The following is a 14801-nucleotide window of genomic DNA, read 5'->3' as shown; positions in this document are numbered from 1 at the left end:
GCTGCTTCACATTATTTCTGCTTCTGTGTTTTCTGTGAAGGAGAATGATCTCTGAATCAAAAAAGAACGAGCAAAAGTAACAAATTAAGACAGTCCCTTGCTTTCAAGCTCAAACTATAATTGAAGGAAAGGAGCTAGCATACACAAGAGAGTACAGCTATAGAGTAGACAGCAAGGTCCAAGAATCTTTAGGGTGCCTACCATTTTTTTTTTTTTTTTTTGCGAGGCAATTGGGGTTAAGTGACTTGCCCAGGGTCACACAGCTAGCATCAAGACTCTGGTCTAAGACCGGATTTGAACTCAGGTCCTCCTGCTTCCAGGGCCAGTGCTCTATCCACTGAGCCACTAGCTGCCCCGATGCCTACCATCTTTAATTCACTCTAAATCTGAGACAACATAATGTTTCCTGTAAAATACTACTGAATGATCAAGCCACTAGGAGCACAAATTTTTACGCAAAAGAAGAATTTCTAAGACTTCTCCCTAAAAAGTATTTTCTCAAAAATCAAAAATCTTATAAAATGCCTCCTGCAGGGGTGCATGGAAAAGAAGAGGGTCCCATTAGTGAATTTCACAGGAAAACACAAACATACCTGCTATTACAATCCTCTCTGGAACCTGCATTGTGACACTAGCATTTGGGACTCCTTCCTGGAATGCTGGCTCCAAATCAGGAGGTGGGGGAGCGACTTTTAACTTTTCTGGCACCCTCATCCGCTGGCTGATGCCTTCAGTGTATTCCATCTCATACTGAATACGATTTATTTCTGCCATATCAGCTGTGGGAGAAGGAAATGCTGCCCCACTCATCCTAGAAAAAGAACACTTTTTTTAAAGCCAGGAATTAGTGATAAGCCACGTCCCCCTCTTCTGAGTGCAGTTAGTAGATACAAAGAGCACAAAAAAGAGGATTCCTAAAAGGATATTTTAATAATGTGAACATGTACAATATTAAAGTCACAAAAAATGTTTTCCTAATAAAAAGTCACTTGACTTGTTATTAGTGAAAACCTCCAGTTTGGGCCCTAATGTGGAAAAAAGAACAATATGAACATTACAGAAATGTCCCTTCCCCCAGTGCTTTCACTGCATTAACAAAAAACACGCTATTTCAAAAATGTACAACAAAATATGAAACTCCTCCTTCCTTCCCCCCACCCCAGAATCAGTCTCCCCACAGAGGTAGGAGAAACTGCTAGGCTTTTTAAAAGATTAAACTGGAAAACTGCTCTCAGGCATGCACAACACCCTTCTTCAAAGTATTCTCACTTTTGTTTTTTAATCAGTGGAATGATGAAGCTCACAATTATAAAAGAAGGAAAGCATGGTTATTCAAGTTTACTAAAAAGGAAGGTTAAAAAAGCTTGACCCCTAAAAATCATGAAATGCAAGTTCAAACTGGGTCTGCTGAATAAGTAACTTTTGATGTTAATTAAGGTACATAGTATGGTATACCTTCATGTAGAGAGTTTGTGATCAAGGAAATCTTCCAAATTCAAACTCTTTTGAGGGGTTGTGGGTTTTTAAATTTACGTTACATATTACGTGTAGTAAAAAGTACATGACACGCCTTCTGGAATAAAGGCAGAGCAAAATGCTTTGAGTTCATCCTAAATTAGCAAGATATCCATGCTCATAGAGAAATGCAACCGGAATGGGGCAATTGCGGGGGACAAATAAACAATGCCACTATCAGGGTACAGAGACAGCAGCAGCCACACGCAGTCAGACAGCTTTAAAGCCAGTACATCTTCACCCTTACCATGTCGGCTTAACTTCACAGAACTCCACTAACCTTCCTAGAGGGGAGTCACTGCTTGTTCTCTTACTCATTTTGGCAATTGTATGGGCACCTTTACAAGGACTATTCAAACACTGCTACCCTGTAGCTCAGTTTTACTTTGCACAATTCCCCTACAGATCTGATTTTTTTTTTGAAGCTGTACATAAGAGAACGGACACTGCGCTTTCCCAGCTGTAAAACAGAAAGAAGAAATCAGCATTTTAGCAATTCATTTCCACAAGCAATCCAGGAGTTAAAACAAACATAAAGTCTTATTTAGACTCAAACATACCCTGAAGCTTTACCTGAGGGATTTATTTCCAAACTTTTAGTTGCACATCTCAGAGATCATTAAGACAATTTTAAGCAAGTTTACTGTTTTGCAAAGAGGAGAAAGAGAAAAAAAAAATTACACCTTTTATATATCGTACTGTCAATCTAGCTGTTTCTCAAGCCCCCTGGGACCCTCCCAGCCAGCCCTGCCTCCTACTTGATAGGCTCTCCCCAGTTCTACTCTATATCTTCAGGCAGCCCCTCCTTCTTTGTTCAAGCCCGAGTAGGAGGGAGCTCTCCTCCTTTTTCGGATGAAGCCCCCACTTGAAGTGGACTTCAGCCACTTTCTGCCGTGTTCTCCTGAAGCTTGTCTCCCAATCTTCCTCCACTCCCAATCCTGCAGTGCTTCTTTCCCACTGGGTCTCACTCAGCCTTAAAAAACCTTCCCCAGACCCTGTTCCCCTCCTCAAGCAACCTATTTTTCATGGGTTTCATTGCCTAACTCTTACAGAGTGGCCTATCCTCACTGCCTCCTGCCTCCACTAACTCACTCTGTGTTCTCTAGCTCCAGCACTCTACTGAAATTACACTTTCAGAGGTTGGTTATTAATGCTTAAGTCTTCATTGTCAAGGCCAGTGGCTTGCTTTCTCGTCAATCTTAATATTCCTTGTCTCCTCTCTAGTTTTCCTACACTGTTAAAACTGGCCCCTGCCTAGACACCTCCTTGAAACTTCTTTCTCCTGGTTTTCTTCCTACCTGTTTTAATTTTTTTTTTTCAGTCTCTTGGTCCCTTAGTATGGGTCTCTCCCCAGACTACTCCCTTCCCTTTCCCACCTACTCTGTCCCGGGTCCTTTTTCTACTCTTTTATATTCTCTCTTGGTGACCTCATTTGCTCCCAATCTTCCCAAACTGGAGTTTGCTAAGTCCAGTCTATCATCTCTAAAAGCCTGCTAGACACTCTCTACCTGAACTTCCTGAGAGCATTTCAGAATCAACATATCCTTGACAGAACCCCCAAATGTCCCTGTATCTGTTGTATACACAAGCACCCCTCCTAGTCACCAAGGTCTGTAACCTTGCAGTCATTTGTGAACCTTGTCAAATACCTTCCCTTCTGTGTTTGTCCCTGCCTCCTCTGCTCACATTGACACCACCTTAATTCAGGTCTCTATCATGTTTCGTCTCACCTCTGTAAAAGTCTCCTAACCAGTCTTACTGCTTTCACACACTCTCTCTCTGCTCCAATTCATCTAAGTTGTCAAAATAATTTACATTAAGTATAGGTCTGACCATGGCCCACCCTCCTCAGCAAATTCAGTGACTCTCCTGGGCAAACCCCTTGGGGCCGGTCCAGGTCCTCTAGCAATGTGGCACCCACATACTCCCCTCTTCACACATTCTACATTCTAACCAAACTCAACTGCTAACTGTTCCCTGAACTCGATGTATACCTCTGGCCTCGGTATATTTGTATCGGCTTCATCCACCCCCCACTTCTTTCTCACCTAGCCTTTCTTTTCTGTCTTCCTTCAAGGTTCTGCTGAGGAGCCCACATTGCTGTCAAGCCTTCCCTGACTGAGCTGCTAGGGTTCCTGACCATCTCCTTCTTTTCTTGGACTGTCCTGATGGACAGGGCCTGCTTCCTTTTACCTCTGTGTTCTCAGCACCCAGCACAGGACCTGGTCCAGATCTGTGATTTCATCAGTATAGAGAATTCCCCATCTGCAAACTCCCTCTACTGATGCAGACTGACTGTTTCATCTGTAAATCAGAGTCTCAGAGAGTTGCTTGAGATGTTAAGAGGCACGAAGTCTATGCGTCATACAGCTATAGGTGAAACGCAATGGATTCGAGGTAAGCTTTAAAATCACTTCCAAGTCAGCCCTCTATCCAGCATACCACATCCTATACATTAAGGAAACACTTAGCAGATGTGTATGGGTTTAAATGAGAATTCTTTGTTCCCAAAATGATTATGTCCACATTAAAGTTTCAGAAAAGTAGTTATTGTACAGTTTTTTTTGGATTTTTTTGTTTTTGTTTTTGTTTTTTGCTTTCTGGTAAGGCAACTGGGGTTAAGTGACTTGCCCAAGATCACACAGCTAATAAGTTTTAAGTGTCTGAGGTCAGATTTGAACTCTGGTCCTCCTGATTCCAAGGCTGGAGCTCTATCCATTGCACCCCCTAGCTGCCCCTATTGTATAGTTCTAAATTTTTAATTAAAATGCTCTACAAGTAATGTTTCTCATTGAAGTTTTTTAGCATCTGAAAAATCCCTTAACATTCTCCTAGAGAAATATTAGCGATACTAAGGAAAATTCATGAGGCAAAAATTAAAACTCCTTTAAAGAGATTAAATACGTGAGGAAATTAACTGGTTGAAGAGAATTCTAAAGGCATTAAACAACAATAAAAAAAATATTTTACATTGTGCTCTGAAATCAGACATTCTAAGAAGCAGCTTAAAGTAATCTCTTTGGAATTTTCCAAAAACAGTCAAATGAGATTTTCTGAAGACTTTACATATTAAAGTCAATAACAGTGAAACCAGCAAGACCATCTTTTATATTTAAGTCCCAGGGCCAGAAGATGATACAGACATTAAAAAGTTTCTTGCTTTTAAAATGTTTCTCCATTTCTATCTCTGAGATGCTAGGAAAGAGTCTTAGAGTGAAAAAAAAAAATTCAGCTGTTGAGTCTATCTCATTCTCTTCTATTTTCCTTCCCAAAAATGTTTAACATTTCAACACTCAAGATCCAGACAGTCCATGCCAGAGATGTCAAATATGTGTCCAGCCTTGCCAAGGGTGACACTCCCAGGCCATTAGCAGATTGTGATGTAATTGGGAAATACATAACAAAATAAATAAAAACACAGTACAACACAGATAATGTTAAAACGTGGTTTTCTAAGTCAATCTGCAGCCCAGAGTGATCCATTTCTAATTAGTTCGACACCACTGCTCACAGTACTAAGAAACACTGGTTAAAAGGCAAGAGAAGATTTTCTTACTCACAAAAGTATTCCAGCTATGGCTTGCTATATGCACTATCTGCTTCTGCGCTTCATATCAAAGCCTTGAACTTGTTTCAACTAGGACGTGCTGCACTTGTTGCTTCTTTTCCCTAGAAAAACAAAATAGCCAAATTTTACACGACTTCATGCTGTTGACAACCATCCATTTCAATCTAAGGACTTGGAGGTCACTGGAGAAAATGAAAATTTCCAATTGCTCCAAGTCTCAGATTCATCAACAAACAACTTAAATACTTATTAGGTGTCTCTGTGCAAAGCAATATACTAGAGATATAATGACCAAAAAAAAAAAAAAAACTTCCCACTTATTACTACAAAGGGCTCTTTATCTGATAATGAAATACCTCCAAAATGAAGTAAAAGATGAATTCTAAGATTGTTCCTAATGTACTGACAAGAAGTTTATAATCTAAGAAAATACAGCATGCAGACAAAAGTAAGAGTGTAGTGGAGGAGACTAATATTTGTGGGCAAGTGAAGCACAGCAAAAGACTTGTTTTGTTACATTTATCATTCTCAATGTTAAGAACAGCAATGGAATTAAAGTCAAGAGGATTTTCTCTTTGGGACACTTCAATTTGATAAGTTTTATAGAGACAGTATCTCTCACTTAGACTGGGGAAGGAGGAGTCAGCATTAGGAGTGAACATGCAGAGAGCACGTTGGATTACATCTCCAGCCCTCAAGTTCTGCGTCTATAAAATAAGGGGGTTAAATTAAATGATCTCCAAGGTTCCTTCCAGCTTTAAATATTTGACCCTATAATATCTGGCAAATTATGTCTTGCTTTCCATGTCACACTGCTTCCTGACTCCAAAGCCTATTTTTTAAACATAGCTGTTAACAATTATAACTAATAATTAATAAGAAGTCATTAAAATGGCACCTGTCTCCCTCATTAGACTGTGAGTTCCTTGGGAGCAAGAACTGGTTTTTGTCTTTCTTTGTATCCCCAGAGCTTAGCACAGTGCCTAGCACATAGAAGGTGCTTAATAAATGTGTCACGACCAAATGACCAACTTTACAAACACTTCATTTGATTCTTAGCAACCACTAATCCCTATTTTACAGATAAGGAAACTGAGGCTCTGAGGAATCAAATGACTTGTCCAAGATCATACAGCTAGTCTATATTTCATATATAGGACTTGAACCAAGGCCTCTCATTCTCCAAAACCAGCACAAATGACAAACTTCATGGTGAGCATAAGCAGGCTGCAGTCTATTGCTAGCAGTTTCTTCCACAGAAGTGATATAAAAGATCCTCAAGGACACGTATGACTGGCAAAGGAAGCCAGCTGTCCAACAATGAGAGATAACCAAGAGCCTGAAAGCTGCACTGTTAGCCACAAAATATTAAAAGACTCAGAGGAAGGTCTCCATACACTGGAGTAGATCCTATCCTACTGGGAAGGACATGGACTGAAAATATACAAAATGAGAAATTGTAGAGGGGTTGCCACCTACATGACTGGAGACCCCAAACCAGTAAGACCACAAATCCAAAATATCTAAGTACGACGAACTGAAGGCCCAACAGGTCCATCACTTCGCATGATCACTAACGGTCATTTTTTTAATACCATTTACTGGATTTTGTCTTAGTAATTAAATTTCCACTGCCACACCACAAGGCACAAGTCAGGGGATAACCCAATTCACTTCAACAAATATTTCAGGAGCGTAGAGCTACAGGGGCAAAGGAATTCAGAGACCGTCTAGTCAACCTCTCTCCCCGCCCCTCCTCAGCCACCACCATTTTACAGGTGAAACTGAAGCCAGAAAGGTGAAGTGACTTGCCTAAATCAACACAGACCCCTGAGGTAGGATGTAAGCCCTGATCCTGACTCCAAAGCCAAGCGAATGGCACAGCAGTTCTTAGGCTGCCTCCCCAACCACATCCCTGGGCAAGGCGCTGTATGAACGAGGCAATGGTGGAATAAAGAAGGAACCTGATACAGCCCTTGCCCTTGAGTTGACAATTTAATGGGGAGGTGGCAAGCACACAAATAGCTAAGATGTATGGCAGCGTGGGATCGGCACCAACAAGAGTTCCAGGAAAAGTGCTATGAAAAATTTAAGGGGAGAAGAGAATGCTTTCTATTAGGGGATCAAGGAGGGAACAGAGTGTTGGACCTGGGAGTCAGAAAGACCTGGGTTCATATCCCACCTGACACATTTGTGTGACTCTGGGAAAGTCAAATAACCTTTCTGAGACTCAGCCTCCTCATCTGCAAAACAGTAACAATGGTACCAACTTCACGAAACTGTAGTGATCGTCATATCGGCTGACGTAAAGCACTTTGCAAATCTTCAACAGCCATATAAATGAGAGGATGATTAGCAGAGGTAGGGCCTGGGGTGGCCTTTGAAATAAGGGAAGGATTCAAGCAGGCAGAGAGGGAGGACTGAAGAGGGAGAAAATGGAAGAACAGAGAGTAATGCAGTTTGGTCATAGCAGAGTACAGGAAGAGGTCGTGAGGCAAAACTGGAAAGGAAGCTTGGTGCCAGAGTGTGGATGGGACTGAATGATGAGAATAAGGTGTTCACACTATACAGTCTATGTGTAGTGGAAGGCTATAAAAGGTTCCTGCGTAAAGAGAAGATAGGCTAGATTCTAGCAGCTAGAGTCCATCCCCAGTGCCCAGTAAAAAAATCAAGCTGGGACTTAATAAATACTCACTGATTATTAATCAGACACTGGTGTATTAAGTTGTCTTAGGCAACAATGGGAAAGTTGGGATGAAAGGGGGAGAAAATGGAGGCTGAAAGAGGAGTCAGGAGGGTATTACAGCAGTTCCACAGTAATATATTTTCCAACAAACACATCTGTTTGTTTTTACAGTATTTCTTACACGAGGATTAAAAAACAAAAGACTCACATTTGATAAGATCGTTTCTGAAAGAGCCAAGTTTTCTTCCAGTTAATTGGAAGAAATTAAAATTGAAATTGAAAACAAAAGATATGCTTGAGTTATCATCTTTAACAAGTTCCAAGAGCAAAAAGGAGCATTTCTATTCAATTTCAACTCTGTTGTGTCTCAAGTGCTCAAGTAAAACAAAATAGACCATACATGTTTTTCTTATCAAGTTACTTTATTCTGGGTGAGAATCCTTACATACACAGAACAGAATCTCTACTCTGGGGAGGTATGTTGCTTTCAGAAGTATTATCACTAAGTATCTATCTACCTTAGCATACAGGATGAGGTAGGCTCTAATAACCAAGGCTGTGGAATATGCCTGAAATGGAAACAACACACCCTCTAAAAGTTGTTAGTCGCTCAAAAGAGGAGTCTCCAGGACCATCTGGTTGCTGCTGAAAGGAGTTAATACAGTTCTTCCTGTGGATATGTAACCCAATCCCACTCTTCTACTGCACCTCCTAAACTTTGAGGTGAGCAATTCTCACCAAATAATCAGAATGTTGAGAAGTATCCATTTCTAAGAAGTCAATCAATAATGGGAAAACATGTTAATAAACTTAAAATATTGTCAAAATCAACTACAATAGCATAGAGTTGGAAATGGAGGAGATGCCCATTCACTGGGGAATGGCTGAACAAGTTGTGGTACATGATTGTGGTGAAATGCTACCGTGCTATTAGAAATGACAAGCAGGATGGTTTAGAAAAGCATGCCAAGATTTGCATGAAATATGAAGGAAGAGAAAGTTGTACACAGTAATAGCAGTATTGTTTTATGGGTAACTGAAAACTATTCTGAGTAATATGATCATTCAAATCAACTAAGAAGGACTTAGGAGGGAAAATGCTACCCACCTCCACAGAAAAAACTGACATGTGGAAGTATGTACTGTATGGTTCCACACTTACATTCATATCAAATATTAGCTTTCTCTAATGTGGGGCTGGAAGAGAGGGAGGGAGACAACTTGAAACCGAAAATGTAACTCCAAAAGCTAAAACAAAACAAAAGAAAAACAAACAGAAACACCCTACAAGTTAATACCAGGAGGCAGCGATTCAATTCCAGGACCTTGTTCCATCACAAGGACATTTTCTATTCACTGGGAAGCAGTGGAAACATCTAATGTGAATCACACACTAGGTTATTTGGGAGGAGCTGGTAAAGATCTAGCAGAGGGAGCTGTTTTTCTGTTAACACCTGAAGATTATTTTTTCCTTTCCACTAAAACACATCACGAAACTCCTAACGGTTCTTCCCCTCCCCCAGTCAGACAGTCTCCCCGGAGCTCCTTTATCTCACCAAACTTTATTTGGGAAGACAGCTGACCCCGCCCCTCCCGAGGCTTGTTGGTATCTCCTTTCAAGCTGTTTCCTCATTGGACTGAGCTCATCGTTTTGAGCAGGGGGCTGGCTGTTTTGCCTTTATCTGCATCCCCAGTGCTAAGCACCATGTCTCGCACACAGTAGGCGCTTTAAAAATGCTTGTTTACTTGACTTGCTCAGATCCCCCACTAAGCTGAAACGACTTGGCGCTCATGGCCAAGAAAAGCAGCTTCACATTCCCCCCCCCCACCGGCAATTTCCTCCTTAACCGTGACTCAGTGGAGCATCCCCTTAAAATCTAGAGTCAGCAAGGGTGCAATGGAAAGGATTTGAGTCAGAGGCTCTGAGATCGGATTCTGACCCTGCCAGTCATCAGGAAGGAATGCCCGCAGACAGGGATGCGGGCCAAAAGGCAGGTTTGGAGTGGCAGCTCCTCGCGGGCAGGCGCTGTTCGCCTTAGCTCGTGCCCCGCACACAGTAGGCTCTGTATACTGTGAGCAAATGCTTCGTAAGCACGACTTTCGTTTGGCTTTCCCGCGGATATGTGGAGAGAACCCGGGTGACCCCACCCCCTCCTCCCGAGGGGTCGCGAGTAAGGTCAGTCCCGCTACCAAATCCGAAGGGGCCGCCCGTCTCTGACTGGAGAGCAAACTCAAGGTCACCCAGGGTGCTAGGGGTGAACCCCGGCGTCTGAGACCCGGCTGCCTCCAAGTCTCTCCTCCAGGCCAGGCCTCGCTGGGCTGCCAGGGAAGCGGGGCCTTGAAGGCCGAGAGAGACCCGGAGGGAAAGAAGGGAAGGCCCGGGCCAGACCCCGCCCTCGGCTCCGAGCCCGCCCCCCGCGGAGTCCGGGGCCACCGGGCCCACCAAGCTGGGCTGGGGGGGGGGGAAGGCGGCGGGGCGGAGACTCACCCCAGAGCCCCGTTGGTGAAGTCGCCGGCGAGACCTCCTCGGGCCGGCTTCCCCGGTAGCTCGGGCCGAGCGCTCTTAAAGGCCGTTGGCCGGGCGCATGAAGACGCCGGGACAGGCAGCCGGCTGGACGGCCCCGCAGCGGCTCCAGAGAGAGGGAGAGAACGGCCAGGACTGTCCCCTTAGAGGAGCCGTAGTCGTAGCTTGGTCAGGTGACCCGGAACCGGGCGGAAGCGCGGCGGCGCCGGCCCTGCGCGGGCGGGTGACGCCAGGCCGACATCTTTGTCGCGGGCGATGGAACCCGGCGGCCGACGTCGTGCGTGCGTCAGCTGGTCGGAGCCGCGCGAGCTCGAAGTGTTGCGTGGCGGCGGCTTTAAAGGCTGCCGGATCACCGCGTCCATGGGGCAGCCAGCCGAGCCGAGGTCTCTCGCCTAGAGGCTCAGAGGACCTGGGAGGCCTTCGTGGCCGCCCCATTAGGCCCGAGTGCCGTGCTTAGGGTGTTAGACAAGCCACTAACAAAGGCCAAATTTGAACCCACACCCTCGAGCTCCAGAGGCTCCTACAGGACATAAACAGTCGCGCTAGGCCTCGAGTGGCGTCTGGGGATCATCAGCACGGTTCCGCTGCCTCAGCCGTGCACCAAGTCAGCAAGCATTTATGAAGCGCCTACTGGGCGCTCTCATTCTAAACATTAATTAAACACCTACCGTGTGTCAGGCTTGCCCTCCGAAAGCTCACAGTCTGATGCAGGGATGACGTACAAACGATACAGACAGACTAAGTCGGGGCTAATTTCGGAGGGAAGGCTCTAACTTTAAGGAGGATGGAGAAAGGCTTCCTGCAGAAGGCGAGAGGGAGTTGTGGGGTTTGAATGAGATGATAGCATTGAAAGCTAAAAAGACTCCCATTTCATGCTTAAAAAAAACAGCTTTGACCAAGAAACTAAAAAAAAAAAATAGTACATCGTACGCACAAAGAGCAAACAAAAGGATTGCATCGAAAATGCATTTCACCCTTGATCATCTGGCCCAGCTCCTTCATTTTGTAGATAAGGAATTAATTAATTAATTAATTAAGGAGGTCGCTGCGGGGTGGGCTCGTTTGTGAACGGGGACACAGGACTGGAAACTTAGAGGTGACAAAAGCTTCTATCAAAGCAGGGAGCTCCTTTCTTTGAACTTTGGAGTTTTAGTTGCCTGGAGCGTTGAAAGGGACCTAGCAGTCAGTATGTGTCAGAGGTGGCAATCGAACACAACTTTTTCTGAACCCACTTCTCATTATGGACAGATTTTACACAACGAAAAGAATGAAGGACTTTACTTTTAGAAAAGGTGGGGAAACTGGCCTCCCTGTTATTTCCTTTCCTCTCCTACCTCTTTAGTTTTGCTACAGTGGTCTCCCATGCCTGAAATCCTTTCCTTCCTCATTTTCGCTGATGAGAATTCCTTCTTTCATTCAAAGCTCAGCTCATGTGCCACCTGCTATTGGGAGCCTCCCCTGTGCCCCCTAGATATTAGCATTCAATCCTTCCCCAAATTACCTTATTTTTTACTTATCTTTCTAAATATTGTATTCTCCCAATAGATTATAAACTATCTGAGGTCAGGAACTGTTTTTCATTTTGTGTTTGCATCTTCAGCATCTAGCACAATCCCTATCCTGGGCTTAGTAGGCATTTAATAAATGCTTATCGAATTGAGAGCAGCTATGTTCTTTTTTACTATAACCTTACTCATCTTCTGTTTGAATGCTTCATTTAACAATTTCTGCTCTATATTGCCCAGTCCAATTTCTTTTTTTTTAATAAAAGATACCCACTTGATCCTAGCAAAAAGTATAATCATGGTATGTAATATATATTTTTAAATATATAATCCTACTCTACCAGCATCAATTTTATGTATTCTGTTCCTTTTAAATAAACTATATATTTATAAATATATATCTGTATATATTACATATAATTCATAAACTATATATTTGTAAATATATAAATTTGAATATATTGTATATAATTTATAAATATATAAATTTATAAATAAACTATAGTGATAGGTTCAAACCTAACATCTCCCAGCCATATCTATGAAGGTAGATTTGCTTGCATACATTATAATCTCTAGGTCACCATATTTATTACCCATACTTTTATATATTTAAATATCAGCATCTAAGGCCAGTTGTTTTATTGTTGGTTTTCTCTGTGCTGATTTTCTTCTTAAGTTGTGCTCGTCATTCTCCATGTATCTGGTTTAGTGATGCATGTGGGTAATCTGCCTTTGCTATTAAAGCCCTCTTGACCAGATCTGTTAAATTGTAGGGAAGTCTATTTTTACCAACTCTTGTTAGGTATACTTCATCACTGGTCACGAAGCCATCATTCTTGTGTTTTAAGCCATGAGTCAAAATTTCTAAATCAAACTCCAAGGCACCACCTGCTTAGCCTGTCTGTTTGCTTCTTACATCTGTTATTTCTGAATCCCCATACCTTCAGTGAACAAAGAGTGAAGTCAACAAGCATTTATTAAGTGCCTGCTGTATGCCAGGCATCAGGCTGAACTCCAGGACTACAAAGAAAGATAAAAGCAATCTCTGCTGTCAAGGAGTTCACAGTCTAATGGGGAGACAACATGCAAATAATTGAGTACAAACAAGATTTATACAGAATAAAATGAGAGATAATCAATGGAGTGAGGGCACCAGCATTTAGAGGAATCCGAAAAGGATTCCTGTAGAAGAATCTGGGACTTGAAGGATGATAGGTAAGCCAGGAGATAGAGATGAGGAGGAATTTCAGACATGAGGAATAGCCAATGAAAATGTCTGAAGCTGGGACATGGAGTATGGTTGGGTGAGGAACTGCAAGGAGGCCAGTGTCACTGGTCAGAGCGTAGCTTGAGAAAAGTGAAGTATGAGAAGACTGGAAAGATAGGAAGGGGGCAGGTGATGAAGGATGTTAAAAATATTTTCTGTCTGATTCTAGAGGGAGACACTAGAGTTTATCAAATAGGAAGAATGATAGAGTCAGATCTGTGTTTTTGACAGATGAGTGGAGGATGGACTGGAGTGAGGAGAAATTTGATTCAGAGAGACTAACCAGTAGGCTTTTGCGATAGTCCAGATGTGAGGCGATAAAAGGCCTGCACCAGGGTGGTCAAAGTATTAGAGGAAAGAGGGGTGTGTAGATGAGATGTTGTGGAGGTAAAATTGCCAGGACTTTGGCAATAGGTTGGATGTGGGGAGATGAGAGAAAATGAGTCATCGAGGACACATATTGTAAGCTTTGGTCACTGGGAGGGTAGTGGTACCTTTAACATTGATAAGAAAATTCAGAAGACAGGGGGGTGGAGGTTTGGGAAAAGATAATTCAGTTTTGGACATTTGAGTTTAAGATGTATATGGGACATCCAGTTTGAGGTGTCCAGTAGGCATTTGTAGAGTAAGACTGGAGGTCAGGATTGGGGCTGGACAAATTTGAGAATCATCACGTTTAGCAGGAGTGACCTGTATGAAGCTTCAGTGAAAAAGCCTGAGTGGTCATGCAGGTAAAAAACCAAGAGAGAACAATGTCATGAAAACCTAGAGAGAAGATGGACCAAGAAGAGAGTGACTGTCAGTGTGAAAGGCTTCATTGAGGTTAAGAAGGAGGATTGAGAAAAAAGATTAAGAGATTAATTGGTATCAAGAGATCATTGATAATTTTGGAGAGACTAGTTTCACTTGAATGACGAGGTTCAGAAGCCAGACTGCAGAAAGTTAAGAAAAAAACAACAGGAAAAGAGGTGGAAAAACCAATTATAGGAATTTAGTTATGAAAGAGAGGAGAGAGATAGGACAACAGCAAGTGAGGATGGATGGATCAGGTGAGCTATTTTTGAAGATAAGGCAACATGAGCATATTTGTAGATAGTAGGGAAGCAACCAGTAGACAAGGAGAAACTGAAGATTAGTGAGAAAGTGAGGATGATAGAGGGGACAACCTTTTGGAGAAGATGGTTTAGAATGGTGTCCTTTGTTCCTATAGAGTGATTTGCCTTGGCAAGAAGAAAGGCTGCCTCTTCATGTGATACAGGAGTAAAGGAAGAGATAGTGTCAAAAGGCATCTCAGTGATATGGGAAAAAGAAGAGGGGAGAAAAAGAAGCTCTTTGTGAATGACCTCAACTTTTTTAGTGAAATATTAGGCAAGACTCTCAGCTGAGAGGATAGGGAGAGGAAGAGTCATGGGAGGTTTGAGGGGCAATGAAAAGATTTGGAAAACCACTATGGTGGGTGGGATACTAAATCAATTACACAGGTGTAAAGTATTGCCTTGCCTCGGTGAGGGCTCAGTTCAGGTTATGCAACATAAAATGTGTAGTGGACCTAGTCAGCAGTTTTGTGACTTTCTCCAGTATTGTTCATGAGTAAGATCAAAGACGGTGGGAGTAATCCAATGCTCAGGCTTGGCAGGGTATGATTGGCTTTAGGATAAGGGGGCAAGGGCCTTGAGAGAAGAGGGCAATGTGGAATTGAACTATTTCAAGGGGTCAAGATCGTGAAGGCAGGA

The 14801-nt window shown here is 42.8% G+C and overlaps 1 protein-coding gene across 12 annotated transcripts in view; it reads right to left on the bottom strand.

Moving 5' to 3' along the window:
* The window catches only part of MFF (mitochondrial fission factor), a 41731-nt gene extending 31330 nt beyond the window's left edge, over positions 1–10401 (bottom strand). For 2 of the 12 annotated variants that reach the window (XM_027875909.1, XM_027875914.1), the window contains exons 1-5: positions 10258–10401; positions 5076–5184; positions 2089–2158; positions 1796–1975; positions 594–811 (exon numbers count right to left, since the gene is read on the bottom strand). In XM_027875909.1, the coding sequence (XP_027731710.1) occupies positions 594–811; positions 1796–1833 (256 nt within the window). In that variant the 5' untranslated portion in view covers positions 1834–1975; positions 2089–2158; positions 5076–5184; positions 10258–10401. Of the gene's footprint in view, positions 1–593; positions 812–1795; positions 1976–2075; positions 2159–3708; positions 3861–5071; positions 5185–9959; positions 10032–10257 lie in introns of those variants that run through there. The other 10 variants (XM_027875917.1, XM_027875918.1, XM_027875919.1 and 7 more) reach the window with 8 other exon arrangements.
* Between the last annotated feature and the right edge of the window lie 4400 nt (positions 10402–14801).

This window comes from Vombatus ursinus, unplaced genomic scaffold (genome assembly GCF_900497805.2).
Source record: "Vombatus ursinus unplaced genomic scaffold, bare-nosed wombat genome assembly UNPS02014810.1, whole genome shotgun sequence".
Taxonomy (NCBI): Eukaryota; Metazoa; Chordata; class Mammalia; order Diprotodontia; family Vombatidae; genus Vombatus; species Vombatus ursinus.
Note: the sequence above shows the minus strand (reverse complement) of the source record. Positions and strands in the feature narration are given on the sequence as shown.